This window comes from Taudactylus pleione, unplaced genomic scaffold (assembly GCF_031769625.1).
Source record: "Taudactylus pleione unplaced genomic scaffold, aTauple2 ptg000212l, whole genome shotgun sequence".
Taxonomy (NCBI): Eukaryota; Metazoa; Chordata; class Amphibia; order Anura; family Myobatrachidae; genus Taudactylus; species Taudactylus pleione.
In genome coordinates this window covers 4,490,034-4,511,418 of record NW_028284614.1, presented here as the reverse complement: position 1 = coordinate 4,511,418, position 21,385 = coordinate 4,490,034, and the positions used below count along the sequence as shown (strand labels likewise).

The following is a 21,385-nucleotide window of genomic DNA, read 5'->3' as shown; positions in this document are numbered from 1 at the left end:
TATGTTGGTGTTAGACGTGCGTCCGGTATCCGCCATTAGTGCAGTGGGATTTAGACAATTGATGGAGGTAGTGTGTCCCCGGTTCCAAATCCCGTCTAGATTCCACTTCACTAGGCAGGCGATACCGAGACTGTACAGAAACGTCAGAAAAAGTGTCCTCAGTGTCCTGAAAAATGCCGTTGTACACAATGTCCACTTAACCACGGACATGTGGACAAGTGGAACAGGGCAGACTAAGGACTATATGACTGTGACAGCCCACTGGGTAGATGTATCACCTTACGCAGCAACAGCAGCAGCGTCACCAGTAGCAGCATCTCAGAAACGCCAGCTCGTTACAAGGCAGGCTACGCTGTGTATCACCGGTTTCAGTAAGAGGCACACCGCCGACAACCTCTTAGAGAAACTGAGGGAAATCATCGCCCAGTGGCTTACCCCACTTAGACTCTCCTGGGGATTTGTGATATCTGACAACGCCACCAATATTGTGCGGGCATTACATCTGGGCAAATTCCAGCACGTCCCATGTTTTGCTCACACAATAAACTTGGTGGTGCAGAATTTTCTGAAAAGCGACAGGGGCGTGCAGGAGACGCTTTGGGTGGCCCGAAAAATTTCTGGCCACTTTCGCCATTCAGCGACTGCGTGCCGAAGACTGGAGCGCCAGCAAACACTCTTGAACCTGCCCCGCCATCACCTGAAGCAAGAGGTTGTGACGCGGTGGAACTCAACCCTCTATATGCTTCAGAGGATGGAGGAGCAGCAAAAGGCCATACAAGCCTATACATCCACCTATGACATAGGCAAAGGAGGGGGTATGCACCTGACTCAAGCGCAGTGGAGAATGATTTCCGTGTTGTGCAAGGTTCTTCAGCCCTTCGAACTTGCCACACGTGAAGTCAGTTCAGACACTGCCAGCTTGAGTCAGGTCATTCCCCTCATCAGGCTTTTGCAGAAGCAGCTGGAGAAAGTGAAGGAGGAGCTAAGACGGAGCGATTCCGCTCGGCATGTGGGACTTGTGGATGAAGCCCTTCATTCGCTTTGCCAGGATTCCAGGGTGGTCAATCTGTTGAAATCAGACCACTACATTTTGGCCACCGTGCTCGATCCTAGGTTTAAAGCCTATGTGGTGTCTCTCTTTCCGGCCGACACAAGCCTGCAGAGGTGCAAAGACCTGCTGGTGAACACACTGTCAGCTGAAGCGGAACGTGACACGTCAACGGCTCCTTCTTCATTTTCTCCCGCAACTGGGGCTGCCAGGAAAAAACTTAGGTATCCTAAGCAACTCGCTGGCGGTGATGCAGGGCAGGCAGGACCAAGTTTGGACATCTGGTCCGGACTGAAGGACCTGGCAACAATTTCTGACATGTCTACTGTCACTGCATATGATACTGTCACCATTGACAGAATGGTGGAGGATTACATCGGTGACAGCATCCAAGTAGGCATGTCAGACAGTCCATACCTGTACTGGCAGGAAAAAGAGGCAATTTGGAGGCCCCTGTACAAACTGGCTCTATTTTACCTGAGTTGCCCCCCCTCCAGTGTGTACTCCGAAAGAGTGTTTAGTGCAGCCGGGAACCTTGTCAGCGAAAGGCGTAGGAGGTTGCTTCCACAGAATGTGGAGAAGATGATGTTCATCAAAATGAATTATCAGCTCTTCCAGGGAGACCAGCCTCCAGAAGGTACAGAGGGACCTGTGGTGGTGGATTCAAGTGGGGACGAGTTAATACTTTGTGAGGATGAGGATGTACACACTGAAGAGGGTGAGGAATCGGTGGATGAGGAGGATGAGGATGACATCTTGCCTCCGTAGAGCCAGTTTGTGCAGGGACACATTAATTGCCAGCTTGTTTTGTGGGGGCCCAAACGAACCAATCATTTCAGCCACAGTTGTGTGGCAGACCCTGGCGCTGAAATGATTGATTTGTTAAAGTGTGCATGTCCTGTTTATACAACATAAGGGTGGGTGGGAGGGCCCAAGGACAATTCCATCTTGCACCTCTTTTTTTCTTTGCATTATGTACAGTTTGGGGCCTAGTTTTTCTAACTGCCATCCTGCCTGCCACTGCAGTGTCACTCCTAGATGGGTCACGTGTTTGTGCCGCCCACTCGTGTCGCTTAGCATAGTCATCCAGCTACCTCGGTGCAACCTTTTGGACATAAAAACACTATTGTGAGGTGTGAGGTGTTCAGAATAGACTGGAAATGAGTGGAAATTAAGGTTATTGAGGTTAATAATAGCATAGGAGCAGAAAAACCTACAAATTCTGTGATTTTAGCTGTTTTTATGCTTTTTTTCAAAAAAATACAGATCCAAAACACAAAACCCAGAACCCAAAACACGGAAGGGTGGTTTTGGCAAAACCAATCCAGATCCAAAACACGAAGAAAGATCCAGATCCAAAACCAAAACACAAAACACGAAAAGTGGCCGGTGCACACCCCTAATATATATATATTAGGGATGTGCAGGCTCGGATAGGTTCGAGGAATGTCCAGGAATGATGATGTTCGTCCATGCAGGATGACGTTTTGCCTCTTTCTGAGTTCCGTTTCTTTGGAGGGAAAAATCCGAACTCCACGTGCAAACTCGAACCTATCCGAGCCTGCACATCCCTAATATATATATACTTCCAAGACTGCCGGCACTCCGACATCCATAATGCATCTGGTCCCGGTGCCATATTAAAGCAATAAAGAATCCAGGAAAGAATCGTCACTCAAGGGACACCAATATGTAGCAACAAAGTCCAAGTGTATTAAATCATGGTGTTAGGATTTGCGGTTAGCAAATCATCTTGGTGGCAGTTCCCTGTCATAGTTGTTACTGGGATACTGCATCATGTCCTGTCCTTGTTCTGGCTTTTTGCAGGAAGCTGGAAATCCTGTCTTGTCTGTGTCCATTCATGGCCTGTCATTCATGTCTGTCTGTGTGTGTTGTACTCATGTGTTCACTAATTAACTAGCTGTCTCTCTGCAGAGCAGATACACACATGCCTTTGATTAGGAATTACTTTCCTGGATTTGGTTCTGATTGGACCCTGCTTCCTTTAAGTTTCAGCCAGCCTTGCTCTCCATGCCAGTTATACTGTCTGACAACCAGTGTGGGCATGTCTCTCTGAAGTCTGAACTTTTGCCGGTCTCCCCAAGTTCCACAGTTCCAGTGTCCTGCACCTTCAGTATCTGTCTGTTTAGTATTAGCCTGTGGAATATACCCTGCTGCTGCCTGTGGCACTTTCATTCCAGAGTCCAGCCAAGCCATGTCAGCCTGCTTCCTGCCTGTGTTCCTGTCGTGCCTGAGTTCACCTGTCTGCCATATTGCTCCAGACACACCTCAGCCTGCATCTCATCTTGGCCGTCATAGCCGCACCACAGCCCGCAAGGCCGCATCATAGCCTGCATCTCATCTTGGCCGTCATAGCCGCACCATGACCTGCAAGGCCACATAATAGCCTGCATCTCATCTCAGCCATCATAGCCGCACCACGGCCCGCAAGGCCACCTCATAGCCTGCATCTCATCTCGGCTGTCATTGCTGCACCACTGCCCGCAAGGCCGCATCATAGCCTGCATATCATCTCAGCCATCATAGCCACACCACGGCCCGCAAGGCCACATCATAGCCTGCATCTCATCTCGGCTGTCATAGCCGCACCACTGCCTGTTAGGCCGCATCATAGCCTGCATCTCATCTTCGCTGTCATAGCCACGGTGTGCAAGGCCGCATCATAGCCTGCATCTCATCTCAGCTGTCATAGCCGCACCACGGCCCGCAAGGCTGCATCATTGCCTGCATCTCATCTCGGCTGTCATAGCCGCACCTCAGCCCGTAGGCTGCTTCCTAGCCAAATATTACCCGGCTCTCAAAGCCGCATCTCAGCCCAAAGGCTGCAACTCAGCAAAGTGTCACCTGGCTCTCAAAGCTGCATCCCGGCTGCCTAAACTGCCCCATGGCCTCAAGGTCATCTAGTACCTTGTGTCTATTTTATTGTGTTCGTCTAGTTCTTGTCTGTTTTTTTTATCAGTCTTGTCATAGTCTATTCTTGTCTTGTCCAGTCCAATCCAGGCTTGTCTGTAATCCTGCTACATATCAGTCCAGGTCGCTCCTGCCCTGCAGCAATTAGTATTGTCGTGCCACTCATTGCCTGACTACCCAGCTGCATCACTGTCCCTGGACATTCCTGAGACCCATTATCTGTCGCTGCTGGTGTATCCTGTCTATTACGCCTGTTTTAATAGCATTACCTGCAGCCTCACTCCAGTTAGCCAGTTGTGGAAGGACTGCCACATCACCATCCTGTCTTGTCCTAGTCAGCAGTCCTGCAGTCTCTCACTGGTTGTGTAAGCCTCTACAGCTGGAGGCGTAAATCCAGGCGGCCACCTAAGTACCGGTGTGTAAATAATTCACTAAGGGAACAGCGGATGGCTGTTATTGGTGGAAGATCCTCTCCCTGGCTCTAGAGGTCTTACACAACCGTGCGTGAACTGTAACACATGGTCAACGTCACATTTCAGGGCATCAGCCCCTTCGTCAGGACACACGTGCACAAACAGTCCCCTGTTTGTGCAAGTGTGTCTTGACGAAGGGGCTGATGCCCTGAAATGTGACGTTGACCATGATATTTAATACACTTGGATTTTGGTGCTACATATTGGTGTCCCTTGAGTGCCGATTCTTTCTTGGATTCTTATATATATATATATATATATATATATATATATATATAATTATTCACTATTTGGGATGATTTGGTATCTTTTGGTTGATTTTGGGTCATAGTTGTACTTTCACGCTCACAATGACTGGGGGAATCATTAAGGTAATCTGTGCCCACAAACAACCAGTGTCCTAATACAGTTCTGGTACATAATATGCTAAGGCGTTGTGTGGTGGTAAATTGGACGTACTTACATTTGTATATGAGTAGGAACAAGGCCGGAAGCAAGAAGACCATCATCCCTCTAATTATGTTTCCAACTGAGCTTAGATCCGCTGCCTCTGTTTCATTCTATACACCAGTAACGAAAAGGCAAAAACAATTAAAAAGATAATCAATGAAAAAGCATGCTGCACAGATGCAGGAAATATTTTAAACTGGCTGCAATGCCTGGTGTCGTCTAGCTTTTATTTATTTATTTTATCTCCCCCCTTCTATGATCTCTTTACCAACCACTCTCTTTCTCTACCACCTCCCCAACACTTTCTCACCACCTCTCCTCCTTCCCTGTATCTCTCTATCGCTTACCCCTCACTCTCTCCTGCGCATCTCTGACAATGGTGGCAGGGGTCAGATTTTAACCTGACTGTCATTACATTCCAAGGTGATGACATCATTTTTATCAGCAGTCAGTTTTATTATATAAAGAAAAACTTAAAACTTAAATGTTAACATGTATTTGTCATGCAAAAGATAATCTCTCTAGCTTGCTTGAATCGTCATGTAAAGCGTTTGCCAGAATTGATGCATTACATTGAAAATTTACCTATTAATATGCCCAGTGCTTAAAGTGGTCCTAGAGAAGTGGTGGAACTCATACCCCCCTCCCCCCCAGTACCCTTAAAAATAAAGGTACAGTGCGTGCTAAAAAAAGGGGCGTGGTCTCATGTTCCTATAAATGTATGGCTTCTTACTGTCCCAATTGAACCTACAGCATAAGGATTTGAATGAAGGAAGAGTCTGGAGAGGGGACAGCTACTGGGAGGGTCTGAGACATATAAAGCAGTCATGGAAGGATGTTCATCTTAATAATATTGATACATCCAATCCAGGATATATAGAGCTTATGCCATTAAAACACGTAAAGTACAATTTGCTTAATTAGGGGAGGATAGTTAGCATTATAGAGGCAATCATACAATCTGGTTACATTAATCCCTAAATAATGCAGGTGGTGTGTGTGCCACCAAATGTCACAATTCAGCTTGAGAATCTTCTGCAAAGACTTTTGGAGGTGGAGAGAGAGCTTCAGAATTGTTGGTGTTGATTTTATAGCCGGACACATTGCCAAATGTGTATATTTCATGGAACAGATTGGGGAGTTGGATTAGAAGTCGGCTGCAATAAGGTTTTTGAAGAGGAGAGGACAACATAGCAAGTATCTACCATGGGGATTAGAATAGAAGCCGTAGTCCGAAGAGATGGGGTGAAACGTGCACCAGGTGTCAAAAAGCCCTATTTCTTTCAAGTGCTTGTTTAGGCTTTTCGTGACTTGAATCATGGGGAGGAAGTGAGTACTGTGGCTGGACCTGTTGAGAGTCTATACTAGGGCAGTATTGAAGATTGCCTCCTACCAATAGTTAATCCACAAGGCTCCGAGCAAGAGACCCAAAAATAACTCTAAAAAAATTAAGTATGACCCAGTTTATCGGAATACCCTGTAGCTAGGTGACGGCTAAGAGTTCCAGCTTACCCATAAGGATTATTGTAGCGAATTTCAGATGAAAATGTCAGCTCCATTGTGTTTTGCACACTAGAGGAGTAGTATGCCTGTGAAATTTTTTTAGATGCTATGGATGGGTGGTTAGAACTAGAGATGTGCTCGGACCCCCGTGTTTTGGTTTTGGCAAAACTACCCTCAATGTTATGGCTTTGGTTTTGGCACAACCACTAATTACCCGGGCCCCCCCCCCCTCCCTTTTACCTGTTAGAAGCCTTTCTGCCCAGCACTAGGCTGCAGCAGTTTCCTCTGCCTGTGAGGGGTGGTGGTGGGGGAGCGATCACACTGATTGTGCTCTCCTAAAGTCTTAGGACCTCTTACAGAGTCAGTCGTAAGCGGCCGCTTGGTCGTACGCATCCGATGTTTCCAAACCATGCATGCGTACTGTTAGTTGTGCGCATGTGCGTACGAGACCTTGCGATCCAAAATGCTGTTGATCGTATGGCTTACGAGTAGGAAGTGGCTTCCGAGAGTTGATTGACATGAAAGGCCGTTTGTGGGTGTTGACGGGGGTGGTGGTCTAAAAAAGCAGGCGTTCCTCACCGTTTTCAGGGCGTTTCAGGGGTGTACATAAATTTCCTGCTAAGACCGACATAGAAGGCCAGAAGTAGTAAAACATCACTCTGCGAGCAGGTTCAAGGCCTGGCTGATCGTACAGCTTGAGGTTGGGTATGTGCTCTCTCAAGCACCAGAGTACAATCGATACTATCGAATGTGACTGATGTTATGTTTGATGTTTCTATTTTGTGCCACACAATGCAAGCAGCTAATAATCGTTTGTTGTTGCTAATAAAACTACTAATTGGCATGTAATTGATTCAGTTGCGTTAGCATTAGCGAATAATAAGAATAAATACATTTCATGGGGATGGCTTATTCTATGCGTTTTTTTGTTAATTTTTGGTGTAATTTGCACACAACACAAGCGGCCGCAACCATCAGAAGAAAATTAACATACAGCGACTGACAACGACTGACTCGATCGCTAACTGCTATCACTCGCTAGCTAGAGGAGGTGCTTTGTTCATGTATGGGCGTCACTTTGATTGCGATCGCCCGGCCGTGCGGTTGTTTTTGTTTCTGATTCTCGATCGTTAGGCGTACGACCGAGCGGCCGCTTACGACCGACTCTGAATGAGGTCCTTAGTCCCTGGCTGAGGGGCTCACAGAACCCCCCTGTTCAGCACGCAGCACGATTGCGGTGCTGCAATTATTTTCTTCTATGTTTTTCCTAAGTGGGGGTGAGGCTACGCTTCCCATGATTAGGTCTCACCCCCCGAAAATTATTGGGGCCTAGACCAGCTCCTTACGGGCCTGATTAATGTGATTATATATGTATTTAGAAATATTCATAGGACATCTATGAGGCTAATATTCAATAGTTAAAAAATAATAATAGTTAAAACAAAAAACGTTTCTAACTGCATTTTATTACCATAGCAGGAGCAGTAATGATAGTCACAGACTGAAGTATGGATCTCACTGTGGAAAAGGATGAAATTGTCTTTGTGTAAATTTCAGCTTCTGGAATGAGACATAAAAAAATTATTTCAGTTAATTTTGTGCCCACGGCTTAGGCACCAATTAAACATTCCCCTATGCCAAAAACAACAATTTTCCATTGCATCGACCACCAGTATGCACACACACATCTGAACACTGGAGTCAAAGAAATTTAGATTAACTTGATCTTTTGTGATCCCCATGCAATACACAATTTCAGTCTGGCAGACCAGGGCCAACCAATTTCCTTTCCCATGAAGTTTCTGAGCGCTGCAGCAATATTGGGCCTGATTGAAAGATATATACGCTATACACACAACATATATGCAAATGCTGCAGGACGGAGGCGTCTGAACAACACAGTGGTGAGTCATGGTACTGCATTCATAATACAGCAACGTGAATCTAGCAGAGCACAGCTTCCAATATCTAAGAATTCCTTCCCCATGGTGATAAATGTCTCTCCTGCCCGCTTACAAGTTCAGTCTTTGTGGTGCGTGTCTTACCCGAGGAGGGTAGTGGTGGTCCTCATGTATGACCTGTGCACTTGGAGCAGGAGCGAATGTGGACTCCACCGTATCAAAGTTCACTTCGACATTATCATTGGGTTGAAACAATTGTGCCACTCTGGACAAGTCATTCGTACAATCCTGTGTGTCTACAGGTGGAGGCATTGTCACTTGGGGCTCTATTTACTACAATCCGCATAAAGAATGCAGATTGTAGTGTGATATTACCGACTGAATTCGCAATATCACAGGGATTTACTAAAAATCCCTTGCAGGGACAGAGCTTGCGATAAAGCTCTGTCCCTGCGAATCCCCTCCGCAAAAAATACAGTGACAAGTGCCCGCGCATGTGCTGATTGGCCGCCACTAAGGCCCGCCCCCACGACCGCCGCCCGGTGATTGGGCTCCGGTGATGTCCTTCGTGGCTCCAGTCGGCTGATCTCCCATCCTGCACTGGGATCCGGTCAGCTGATGACCGGGTCCCAGTGCAGGATGGGAGACCAGCTGACCGGAGGGAGGATATCACCGGAGCCCCGATCTCCATTCCCTGGACTCAGGTAAGTTATTTTGTTTTTAAACTATTTTTTTTTATAGCAGTGATCAGCATGTGGTATGTTTAGACCACACAGCTGATCACTGGGGCCGGCTCCGGGCTCTGCTCTCCCTGTTAGAGCAGAACAGGAGTCCGGTAACCAGGGGAAACCCTAGATAACACCACCTCCAGGTGGCGTTATTATCACAGGGCTGCCCCCGATATTTTTTCACAATTGATTTTTAGTAACTACCAGACAGACCGCATTTCCCATTAAAATTATGTGAAATGCGATCTGATTACTAAAAATATGTGATAATTAGGGCTTGGAGTAGAATTTTATGAATTCTACTCTAATTGCCCTTTAATAAATTTAGGTGATACTAAAATAATGTGAAAAGGGTGTGAAAACACCCTTTTTTATTTTAGTAAAAATAATGATAGTAAATAGAGCCCTAAAGCTTTTATAGCAATTTTTTCTCCATCAAATGCAGGTAATCCCTTATGCTCCTGTAGTTGATCCAGGTGTCGGTGCCACAGTACACGGGTTCGATTTCCACTATGTATGACGATGGCCCTCTACATTGTGTAACCTTTGTTATTACCCACTTCTGCTCTCCACTGTAGTTACGTGCCCATACAGTTTGTCCTACACACCAAACCCGAATTTTGGTGGCACCTGTAACTTGAGACTGCTTTATTTGGCAGTCACGAATCAACCCGCGAATATCTGGATTGAGAAATTCAAGTCTAGACCAGAGGTTCCTACCCAGGAACAACATAACTGGGGTTTGATTGGTTGTAGTATGCACAACATTCCTATACGCAAACAAGAAGTTGGAAGCCTCTGTTTGTAATATACCCTTGTCTGTGTGCATGGCGCAGAAAGCTTGCTCTATGGTTCGTAAGAAACATTCAGCCAGTCCATTAGTAGCCGGGTGATACAGAGTGGAGATAATGTGATGAATTCAAGTTGAATTGATGAAAGTCTGTAGTAGAAGTGACTGTAAAAACTACATGGTCCCACCACCACGAGAAACATGGACCACATAAATTGTCCCCCAAAGTCTACTTAATTTTTATGTCACGGGGTGGACAGCCTTTCCCATAGGTGCAATGGCACTGGTGTGGGTATATTTTGGCCATATCCTCCAACTGTTGACCCAACGCTGACCACCATACAAAACTCCTGGCCAGTGCCCTATTTTTGACCATGCCTAAGTGGCCCACATGGAGTTCCTCCAAGACTTATATTTGCGGTTTGACAGGCACAATGATCCAGACCCCCAGTGGAGACAGTCTACGATGAAAGTAAAGGGCCAGTTGGCGGCACAGTAGCGCAGCCCACCCTTTCTGCATCGTTGTGAGTACTTAAGCCAAGATGGGGTCTTGAGCAATCTTGTGTCTGATTAAATAGGTGGTATTGGGAACACATTCCACTTATGTCATTGTGAAGACATCCCAAGACTCCTCGGTTTTCTGTGTCATTGGGGCGGTCTGTAAAGGCAATCGTGACAAACCATCTGTGTTAGCATGTCATGTTGTCCACTTAAATGCTATAGTATAGCAATGTCCACCTAAGAACAGGCCCAGCTCTGCATCCTTGCAGCCGCAGTGACAGGAGTACCCCTCCAAGGGTTAACTATGGACAAAAGCGGTTGGTGATCAGTTATAAGCATGAATTTCTTTCCATACAAATACTGATTGAACCATACATCCCAAACTGGACTTAAGTTTTCCATGTCAATCTGTGCATAGTTACATTCAGCCTCGGATAATGCCCGTGAGGGGTTGTAGTAGGTTAATACCACGCCTGACATAATCAATTCCTTTGCCTACATAAAAACATGCTCACAGTCTCTTGACCATATCTATTTCTGACCCTGCTGGAGCATCTGATTCAGGGGCGTTTCTAGAGAGGAGAGGGCCCATGTGCAGTCTCCGACACGGGCCCCCTCCTCTCTGCCCGGCGGCCGGCAGCGCACTGAGCTGTGCACAGCCAGCGCTGGAGTTATAGACTCTGTGCCCAGAGTCTATAGTGTATGCACAGGTCACCGGGAAAATGGCCACGGCGGCCATTTTCCCTGTCCTGCGCATGCACAAACGACGGGAAAATGGTCGCCGCGGCCATTTTCCAGTTGTTTTACAGCACCGGACCCTCACGCCGATGTAGGACTTTGGAGAGGTAAGTAATATGGGTGCAGGGTGTGCAGTGCGGGTCCCCTCTGGACCCAGGGGTCCGTGTTCCCCGCACACCCTGCACCCATTATAGATACACCCCGATCTGATTGTAATGGGTGCCAAACTGTTGCTGTAATTTTAATGCATTCAACAACTTTTACTGAACTGAGCAGAAAAATAAGGGTTCCCGACTATAGATAGGCAGGAATTAGTTAGACCAGTGATTCCCAACCTCGGTCCTCAAGGCACAGCAAATCAACTGAGGTACTAATTAAGTCACTTGTGCTCAAGTATGGCTATCCCTAAAACCTGGACTGTTAGTGTGCCTTGAGGACCGTGGTTGGGAACCCCTGAGTTAGACAATGTCTAGATAGACACCAGATGTTAGACAGTCAGTAGTTAGACAGGGACAAAAGGTCGACAGGAACAAAAGTCAGACACACTAAATTTCGACATGTAAGAAGTTCGACAGGTACACTAAGGTTGATAGGGTCAAAAGTTTGACATGAAAATGGTCGACACAAAAATGGTTAACACATTATTATTTTTATTTTTAGGGTTAGGGTTAGGCTCATAGTGGAAGGTTAGGGTTAGGCACTTACCCCCAAGGTTAGGGTTAGGCACTTATCCAGTCGGTTAGTGTTAGGCACCAGGAGGGAGGGTTAGGGTTAGGCACCATGGGGAGGGTTAGCGTGAAGATTAGGGCTAAAAAAATATGAAAAATTTGCCATCCATTTTTTTAAAACAACACAGTGGTAAGGCATGGTACTGCAGGCATAAAACAGCCAGATTCCAATATCTAAATATTCCAATTTCCCTGGCCCAGTTTGTGCCAGACAACATGGACGACTGAGAGAGCAGCAGCAGCATGGATTGCTTGGGGAGATTTGCCTTTATTTTTTAGTGAGTATATACATAGCACCTGTTTTCCATGTATACTACTGCACCACCAGTGTACCCACTGTAATGTACCCACTGCCCCACCAATGTTTATTAATCCCTGCTCCGCCAATGTACCCACTGCCACCAATGTTACCCACTGTACCACCAATGTTTATTAATCCCTGCACCACCAATGTTACCCACTGTACCACCAATGTTTATTAACCCCTGCTCCGCCAATGTACCCACTCCCACCAATGTTACCCACTGTAAAACCAATTTTTATTAACCCCTGCACCACCAATGTTACCCACTGTACCACCAATGTTTATTAACCCCTGCTCCGCCACTGTACCCACTTGACCAAAAATGTACCCACTGCCCCACCAATGTTTATTAACCCCTGCATGACTGCACCACCAATGAATGTTTATTAACGGAATGGGATTGAAATCCCGACAGGATGAAGATCCCGACTGGGGCAGGTAAGGACCCTAATCTTCCCCTGTACCCCCCCTAACCTAAACCCCCCTTAGTGGTGCCTAACCATAAAACGCAGGTGGTAGTGCCTAATCCTAAACCCCCTCCCCCGCACCCTAAACCTAACCCTCCTGGGGGTGCCTAACCCTAACCTCCCCCCAGTGGCGCCTAACTCCCCCTTCCCCTAACCTTCCCTGGGGGTGCCTAAACCTAACTCCCCCCCACGGCTAAGTGCTATGGACGGCCGGACTTACCTTGATCGGTCCGGCGTCCTTCGGCATTCCAGCGTCGGGTTTAAGAAAGGCGTTGGTATTTCGACACATATCTTAAATCCCTTAAGTCTGGTGTCTGGATATAGAGCGGTGGAATTTAGTCCGCTGGTCTATTAATTACATAGCTCTATTAAACCCTGCTCCGCCCCTGTACCCAATACACCAACAATGTACCCACTGCCCCATCAATGTTATGCCAGTGTAGCACCAAGCTAGTTTTCCAACAAATTATTTTATTTAAATGCCCACTCAATAATGATGATAAATTTGCTCTGAAAATGCAATGACAAATTTAAAACACTAAATATAAATTTTTAATGTATTGAAAAAACAATCAATAAACATAAACATTTCGGTAAAACAGTAACCGTTTAAACAGTATAAAAAAAACATCAAAATAATTTGTGTATTAAAAAAGTTGTTTTTCTGTTTTCCTACAGAGATGACTAATGCGAGAGAGGCAATTCATTACTGGCTTTCTGAAGCTGCACAGAAGCCATGAATGTCTTTGGAAAATAAAAACCAAAGATTACAGCAACAAACAGAATAAAGCTGAAGCCATAGATGACCTAGTGACATACAGTTTGCCCTATGAGGCACGTCCGAAATGTGCAAAGGGCAGAATCCAAAATCTGAGGACTGTCTCCCTAAAAGAGCACAAGAAACAGCTGGACTTGTGGGCTTCAGGAGCAGGGGCAGAAGACGTGTACACAAGTACATTATGGTACTTTGACCTGCTCCGATTTATTCACGAACAGGAACCACAGAGAGCTTCACAAACTCTAATGGTGGAGAGTGTTCCAGGAGAGCAGGAAGAGGACACACAGGAAGCAGATCAATCGTCCTCTTTAGATGTGGTATTGACAGACACAGTGCATACACACCACGCCAATGTTTTCTACAAGTCCGACAGTTCAAAATTGTCCAATACTGTTCAATGGAGATAGTCCTCTTGCCATGGCACTGCCCCCACTCCATTAAAATAGGCCAGGTATTGCTCCCTGACCTCTTTAGCCCGCGCAGCCCCCGTTGACTCCAGATTTACAGGTGTTGACACAGAGGGCATTTGGACTGTCTCCTCTGGCAGGTCTAGGTCATCTGGAATTGCCATGCCTGATGTCCTTTGTTGGATGGATGTTTTGCGCCTTAAAAATTTGTGCAGGACACAGCATGCCAAGACGACCCAGTCAATTTTTTCCACAATGGTGGTATGGAATATGCGGAATCGTTTACTCAGGATGTCAAAGGCATTCTCCACAATCCACTGTGCCCTGGATAGCCGGCAATTGTATATCCGCTTTTCCTTGGTTAGGCCCCTTTGCACGTATTGGCTTCATCAAGTGTTCATGCAGTGCAATCGCCTCCTCACAAACACAAAGTTAAGGCCGTGCTTCATTTCCGCTGTTGTTGGCAATTTCAGGGTATTGGAGGTAAGCCTTTCATAGAAGCGGGTATTTTTAAAGGACCCACCATCCGAAGCATGGCCTTTTTTCCCGATATCCACAAAAATGAACTCATAGTTGGCGTTCACCACCGCCATGAGTACAATACTAAAAACCCCTTGTAATTGTAATAATAGGATCCGCTATTGGCAGGTGGGGTTATGCAGATATGCTTCCCATCAATTGCTCCCCCGCAGTTTGGGAAATTCCACCTCCGATCAAATTCCTCAGCAATGGTTTGCCACTGCTCCAACAAATAAAAAAATATATACAGTATTAAAACATGATATTTACACTTATTTTTACTCTCCTCCAACAGTCTGTAACACCTGACCAGGACCTGAGCTATAGCCCCCAAATGGCTGCCAGAAGTGAAAACGAGGCTGAATGTAGTCAGCCTCCATCCAAAAGAAGATGTTATCGACACAAGACACAGCCATCGAGACTATTGCAACAAGTCGAGCAGGCCCTCCAAAATCCCCGGGACATGTTTGATAATCTGGGCACACATATTGCCAGTAGTTTCCAGGCTATGGATCCCGGATCAGCAGATCCACGCTGAGATGATCATATATGACACAGTAATAAGGGGAAAAACAAAAAGCCTCTGCCCTAGACAACTGTGCAGCCAGTTCAGAGGATTGGGCCCTCCACATCACAATCAAACCCGCCATCCAGCTACCTCAATTTTTCAAAAGTTTATTTTACCTGTTATATATGCTCCTAAAAATATCAACAAGTTTTATCTCTCGCAATAGCTACTCTATGGTATATGGTGTGGAAAACGCAGATTGGACACAGTCGCTAAACACATGGTGTAAGGACAGATTGTTGGATGCCGTGGCCACAATCTGTACTTGCGCCATGTGTTTCTTGGCAGATGCAATCTGCCATCTGTCCCACCGTATACTATAGAGCAGCATAGCTATTGGGACAGATAAAACTTGTTGAGAACACACATTATATACATTTTAAACCATGTTAATAACACAGTGAAATGCAGCCATGTTGGTAACTTTTCATTCCAAATATGCAGCCATATAGGTTGCCACATTACATATATATTTTTTTTACATTTTGTTTAAAAAAAACAACATTTTCTTTCACCATAAAACATGTGTAATGTTTTTACTCACCTTAAAGTAGTGGTACTTCTGGACATTCACAATGTCTTTGCAGGTGTCCAGGAGCATGGGGGGAAATGAGGGTCCCAAACTTCAGGTCTTCAAAGGACCTTCCTGTAGCCAGGTACCAGGGTAGCATTGAGCCTCTCCTCACTTGGGATGGCCCAATTCATATTCGTATCCTGCCTCTGGATATAGGGGGTCACCAGACGCAGTAACTCCTGGAAGGTGGCGTCATCCATATTCAGGTAGTTGCGGTAATTGTCCGGGTTGTTCTCCTGAATCTCCATCAGCAGTGGCGTGTGGGAGCGAGTTTCCCTCCTCATCAGCCACTCCTTGGTCCAGCTAGACCTCATGCTCCTCCTCTTCTCAGCTCCATCACATTTCAGCTTCAGATAGCTATAGGCTAGCAAAAGCTTATAGCGATAGGAATCCATCACCACAGAATAGAATGTAGTATAGAACACACTTTGTTAAAGGCAAGCCAAAAACAAAGCAGAGCACAATAGCAATGTACAGCGTTCATCAGGTATAAACCGAGCCTCACTAGTCACAGAGCAGAATGTGCACAGACTTAAAATGGCGGCCGCCTTTTATACTCCCTAGTTAAGCCCTCCCATTATTTAAATTCCAGCAGATGTATCGTGAGGTTGTTTGCTGCAAACGATATATCGTTAACGATCTGCAGTCGTTAAAGACCCGTCTACTGTATATCATTCGGTCGTCTGTACAATCGTTCCGTGTGTGGGCACAATATATTTGACTGGAAGAGTACAGGAATTCAAGGGAAATCGCATACGAGGTTGGATCGTTTGCAAATGGCACCGTGTATGGGGGCCTTAACATACCCTACCTACTGTACAGTACCTCTATGACAAGCCAGTACTTATGGGAAGTGATTGTGTTACAGTCTCCTAGTATTCACTGTGTAAGCTCCCTAGAATACACATGTGATGAGGTCTTCTGCCAATAACAGCCAACCGCTGTTTGCTTTAGAACTGGCTACGTTCACCACTACTTAGGCGGCCACCTGGACTTAAAACTCGGGGCAGTAGGGGTTAACACAGATTTCCTAGGAAGACCAGAGTTTAACGTGACACAGTAGAGCTGAAGACGTGACCAGGCTGTGACCGGATTGGTCGTGATGCGGATAGTACTACTGAAGGAGGAGATGAGGCTGGGAGAGCCAGAGGAATTGATTCAACTTAATATGACTGGTTGGATGAATGCGGCTTGAACAGCCGAGGGTTTAGATGCAGCTAATATCGCTGAAGAAATTGCTGCAGTCTGTACAGCTGATGGTTTAGAATACAACAGATAAACTGTCGGTATTGATATGGCTTGTACAGCCAGTGGAATTGATGCAGCTAGTAGCCAGAGAAATTAATGTGGCCTGTACAGCCTGTAGAATTGATGCAGCAAGTTAGCTGGTGGTATTGATCTAGTTTGTACAGCCTGTAGAATTGATGCAGCAAGTTAGCTGGAAGTATTGATGTGGTTTGTACAGCCTGTAGAATTAATGCAGCAAGTTAGCTGGTGGTATTGATATGGGTTGTAGTGCGGCTTGATTCGCCGTGGTATGGCTAAATTCGCCATGGTGTGGCCAATGCCGCAGGAGATGTTGGTGCGGCCTAGGAGAGACCGAGGTGCGGCTAATACAGCCGGAGATGTTGGTGCGGCCTAGGAGAGACCGAGGTGCAGCCTGGTTAGCTGAGGTGCGACTAATACAGCCGGAGGACTCGATGTGGTCTTGGTACACCATGGTGAGATCAGGATTGTCAGGATACTGAAACAGAGCAATATAGTTGGAACCGGAAAGGCACGTACATAGATGCTATAGCCGGCATGGAGTGAAGGCCTGGCTGTAATTTATCAGATGCTGGGTCCAATCAGAGCAAAGACCCTGCAGAGAGCTGCCCTAATGAGAGACTGCTGCGCACCTGAACTCTGCACACAGACTGATAACACAGGTCTGTGATGAAAAAGCTTTTTTAATGAATTTATGTGATACTTATAGATTTTTGGCTTCTGGACACGAAAATGTCAATTGTATAGAATGTTGCAATTCAGTTCTCGACATTAAACTTCCCCCCGCCCAGTGCCAGATTAAGGTCCACATGGTCCTGGAGCTGAAACTTACAAAGGGCCTAAACCCCATACTGTCTAAAGGAACATTGCACACACATTTTTATATTGTATTATACATTTTTACTACACAAAAATTTACATTGGCAAAAAAACTCTTGGCCAGAATTTCTACATATAAAATTAGGACTGATGAAACAATGTGTACAGTAAAAGCACTGCCTAAAGATGGAGAAACTTTCAAATATCTTTGCACCAAATTCCCTAACCAATCCGATGCTAAACTGAAGGAAGGCATTTTTACAGGCCCTTACATTAGAAAGTTAATAAAAGATGAACATTTCGGGCGTGTAATGAATATTGTGGAACTTTCGGCGTGGTCTTCGTTCAATCAAGTGATTTAAAATTTTTTAGGCAATGTCAAAGATCCAAACTACAAAGAAAGTGTCAGGGAAATGCTTAATAGTTACAGAAACCTTGGCTGCAATATGAGTTTATATATATATATATATATATATATATATAACCAGCATACACTAGTATTCCATGCAAGAAAGAATGAGCCAGGCTTGTTCTTTACTGCAAGGAATGCCGCCATATGCTGCTTTTTGTAGAGAGGGGTTGTCTCTTACCTGAATTACCCACATTCTGGTGGGTTCAGCTTAAGTGAAGCCTATACATTCTGCAGTAGCAGTGGAGGTGTGGAATTTCAGGTTGTCACAGTGGGAGAAAAAACAAGACTGGCACATTCTGCAGCTGCAATAGAATATGGAACTCTGGGTTTTCCAGGTAACCCAGAGCCAACAGGAAGTCAGCAGCACAGGAAAGGTTTAAAACTCTCACACATCTGATGCCCTTTGCCCTAATGCTGTCTAGCGGCCAGGTGGTAGGCCTTAGTGTTGTAGTGCAAGGGACCAAGGGCTATGCTGCCAGAGCATGGCCAATTGTGGCTGCAAACCACTGCTGACTGCTAAGCACGAGGAGTGCTGGAACATTTACTTTATTTGTTTATTTGTGTTATATGAATGTGTGTGTCCAGGCCTAAGCTCATGCAGCTAAAGTGCAGTGTCTGCTGCCATTAAAAGACTCTGCTTTACCGAATACCTGCCTGTCTGAATCCTCATTTCTACACCCCGTGTTACATTTGGTGGCCCATATGGATAAATCTGCACTGCTGTCTCGCAGCGCAATCGCTAGACGCCTATGGCGTAGCAAAGGATCTCACCAGGTAAAACGTTCGGTATATGTGAGTATGGTTTGCGAACCAGAAAAAAAAACGCAGTTATATTAAGACATTGTGTAACTTGCCGTGCACTGTATGAAAAGCTGTTTTGTGTGTGTACTGAAAAAAAAAGTTACTTTCATTTTTTTTTTTTACTAATGCTGGGCATACATTATACAATTATCTGTCAGATATCTGTCCAATCTGGCTGGTGGAATGAAAACCTGGTAATGTATGGGAGCAAATGAGATTCGACCACATGGTCCCAAACACATGAAAATGGACAAAAACGATTGTTCAAATTGGTTACATTTTGTTTGATTTAACTAATTTGTCTAGATAATCATTTTTGTCTGTTTTCCAGTGTTCATGAGCAAATGGTCGATTATCATTTGATCCTATACACTACCAGATTTTCATTCCAACCAGTCAGATTGGACAGATATGTGACAAATAATTGTATAGTGTATGCCCAGCATTAGGTGCTTAAGACAGGGGCAAACACAGGATTTTTAAGGGGGGTTTCCATATACTATATATATATATATATATATATATATATATATATATATATATACACACACATATACATATATATACATATATATATAAACACATTGCATATACACACAAGCATTCATACATACACACATAGCATACACACAGCACACATGCATACATATACATACTGTACATACATACACATAAGCATACTGACTCACAGCATACACACACATAAGCATACTTACAGCATACACATACATGCGCACACATAAGTCATAAGTATACTTGCACACAGCATACATAATTGCACACAACCACAAGCCCCCTTGCCCCCTCTCCCCGCACCACCAGCACCACTGCACATAAGCCACACATTCACAGTGCACACATACCTGCTGCTAGATACAAGGTACAGCAGTAGACAGCTGAAGTCTCGGCCAGCAACTCACGGGAACTGCCCAGGAGGAGCTAGCTGCATTCCCCCTAGATTCCTCCAGCCTCTCTCAGTGTGGCTCTGAGGACAGAAGAAGCCACATTACTGCGCTCCTCCGACAGTCAAAAAACACTGTCAGCTGTGATGAGTAATCGGCGGGCAGGGGGCGTTTCTAGGTACTCAGAAACCCCCCCTGCGTGCGCTAGTGTAAGACATATCGAAATGCTAATTAGTATGTTCACCAGTTAGTTCATGCTGTATATTTAAGTTCACCTGTTGATTGGACAGAGCAGAGCTCACATACTGAGGTTTATTTACTGCAGTGCTGAAAGAGAATTTTTTTCCCCCTGCATTGCTGTAGAAAAAAAAAAAGCAGTGTTTCCTTTTTCTGTGTTAAACTTGAATAACAGTTGCTTTGCTGGAAGAAAGAGATATATTTATTTGTGTACACTTGCTTGTTATCTAAAGGCACCTAGGCTTCTGTATACATCTCCCATTGTAAAAATGGAGGAAGTTTTTCATATTATACTAAATTTTTTGGCCTCCCATCAAAAGTCAGAGGAACAAATGTTGCAGCTGTTGACCCAGTCACTTTAAACGCTGTGCAACCCTCTTAAATATTAACAAATATGCCTCAGGGTCATCTAAAGCAGACATTTTCTTTAAATGCCCTGTACTTGTGCATGACAGGTGCAGTGTGTTTCAGATGACCCAGAGGCATATTTATTAATATTTAAGAGGGTCGCAGAACATTTAAAGTGGCCAGCAGATACTTGGGCTGATAGACTTGTCCCCTATCTTACTGGTGAGGCTCAGAAAGCCTATGCTGATTTGTCCTCTGCTGATGCGGAGAAATATGGCCTAGTCAAAAGTGCCAGTCTGGCTCGGTCAGGTCTCACTCCTTCTGGGAAAGCGCAGCGCTTCCACGAATGGGCCGTACTACCAGGGGTGCCTATTCGGAAGCAGGTTGCAGAACTCACCAGACAGGGGCAAAGTTGGCTCCAGCCAGAAGACGGCACTGCCGCTCAGATTGTAGAGATGGTGGTTGTTGACCCGTGTAATATAACCCATGGGTCCCGCATGCTAATCCTCAGAATTTAGAGGAATTAATTACAGTGTTGGAGCAGTATCACACCGCAGGAAATATGACAAAGATGCCAAAAAAGAAACCAGGGAATGGCTGACCCATTAAGATGACACCCCATTGGCTTGTGACCCCAACCTCGGAAAAGGGAGAAGAGCGGTCCTCTAGGCAGAACGAACCTCTGCGCACTTAATGTCTGACTGCAGACTAGGGGTGTGCACCGGCCACTTTTCGTGTTTTGTGTTTTGGTTTTGGATCTGGATCTTTCTTCGTGTTTTGGATCTGGATTGGTTTTGCCAAAACCACCCTTCCGTGTTTTGGGTTCTGGGTTTTGTGTTTTGGATCTGTATTTTTTTGAAAAAAAGCATAAAAACAGCTAAAATCACAGAATTTGTAGGTTTTCTGCTCCTATGCTATTATTAACCTCAATAACCTTAATTTCCACTCATTTCCAGTCTATTCTGAACACCTCACACCTCACAATAGTGTTTTTATGTCCAAAAGGTTGCACCGAGGTAGCTGGATGACTATGCTAAGCGACACGAGTGGGCGGCACAAACACGTGACCCATCTAGGCGTGAAACTGCAGTGGCAGACAGGATGGCAGTTTGAAAAACTAGGCCCCAAACTGTACATAATGCAAAGAAAAAAATGAGGTGCAAGATGGAATTGTCCTTGGGCCCTCCCACCC

The 21,385-nt window shown here is 45.3% G+C and overlaps 1 protein-coding gene across 1 annotated transcript in view; it reads right to left on the bottom strand.

Moving 5' to 3' along the window:
• The window catches only part of LOC148517701 (hepatitis A virus cellular receptor 1 homolog), a 75,604-nt gene that overhangs the window by 15,844 nt on the left and 38,375 nt on the right, over positions 1 to 21,385 (bottom strand). Inside the window, exons 3-4 of the mRNA XM_088478323.1 lie at positions 7,877 to 7,965; positions 4,916 to 5,012 (exon numbers count right to left, since the gene is read on the bottom strand). Of these exons, the coding sequence (XP_088334449.1) occupies positions 4,916 to 5,012; positions 7,877 to 7,965 (186 nt within the window). The remainder of the gene's footprint in view (positions 1 to 4,915; positions 5,013 to 7,876; positions 7,966 to 21,385) is intronic.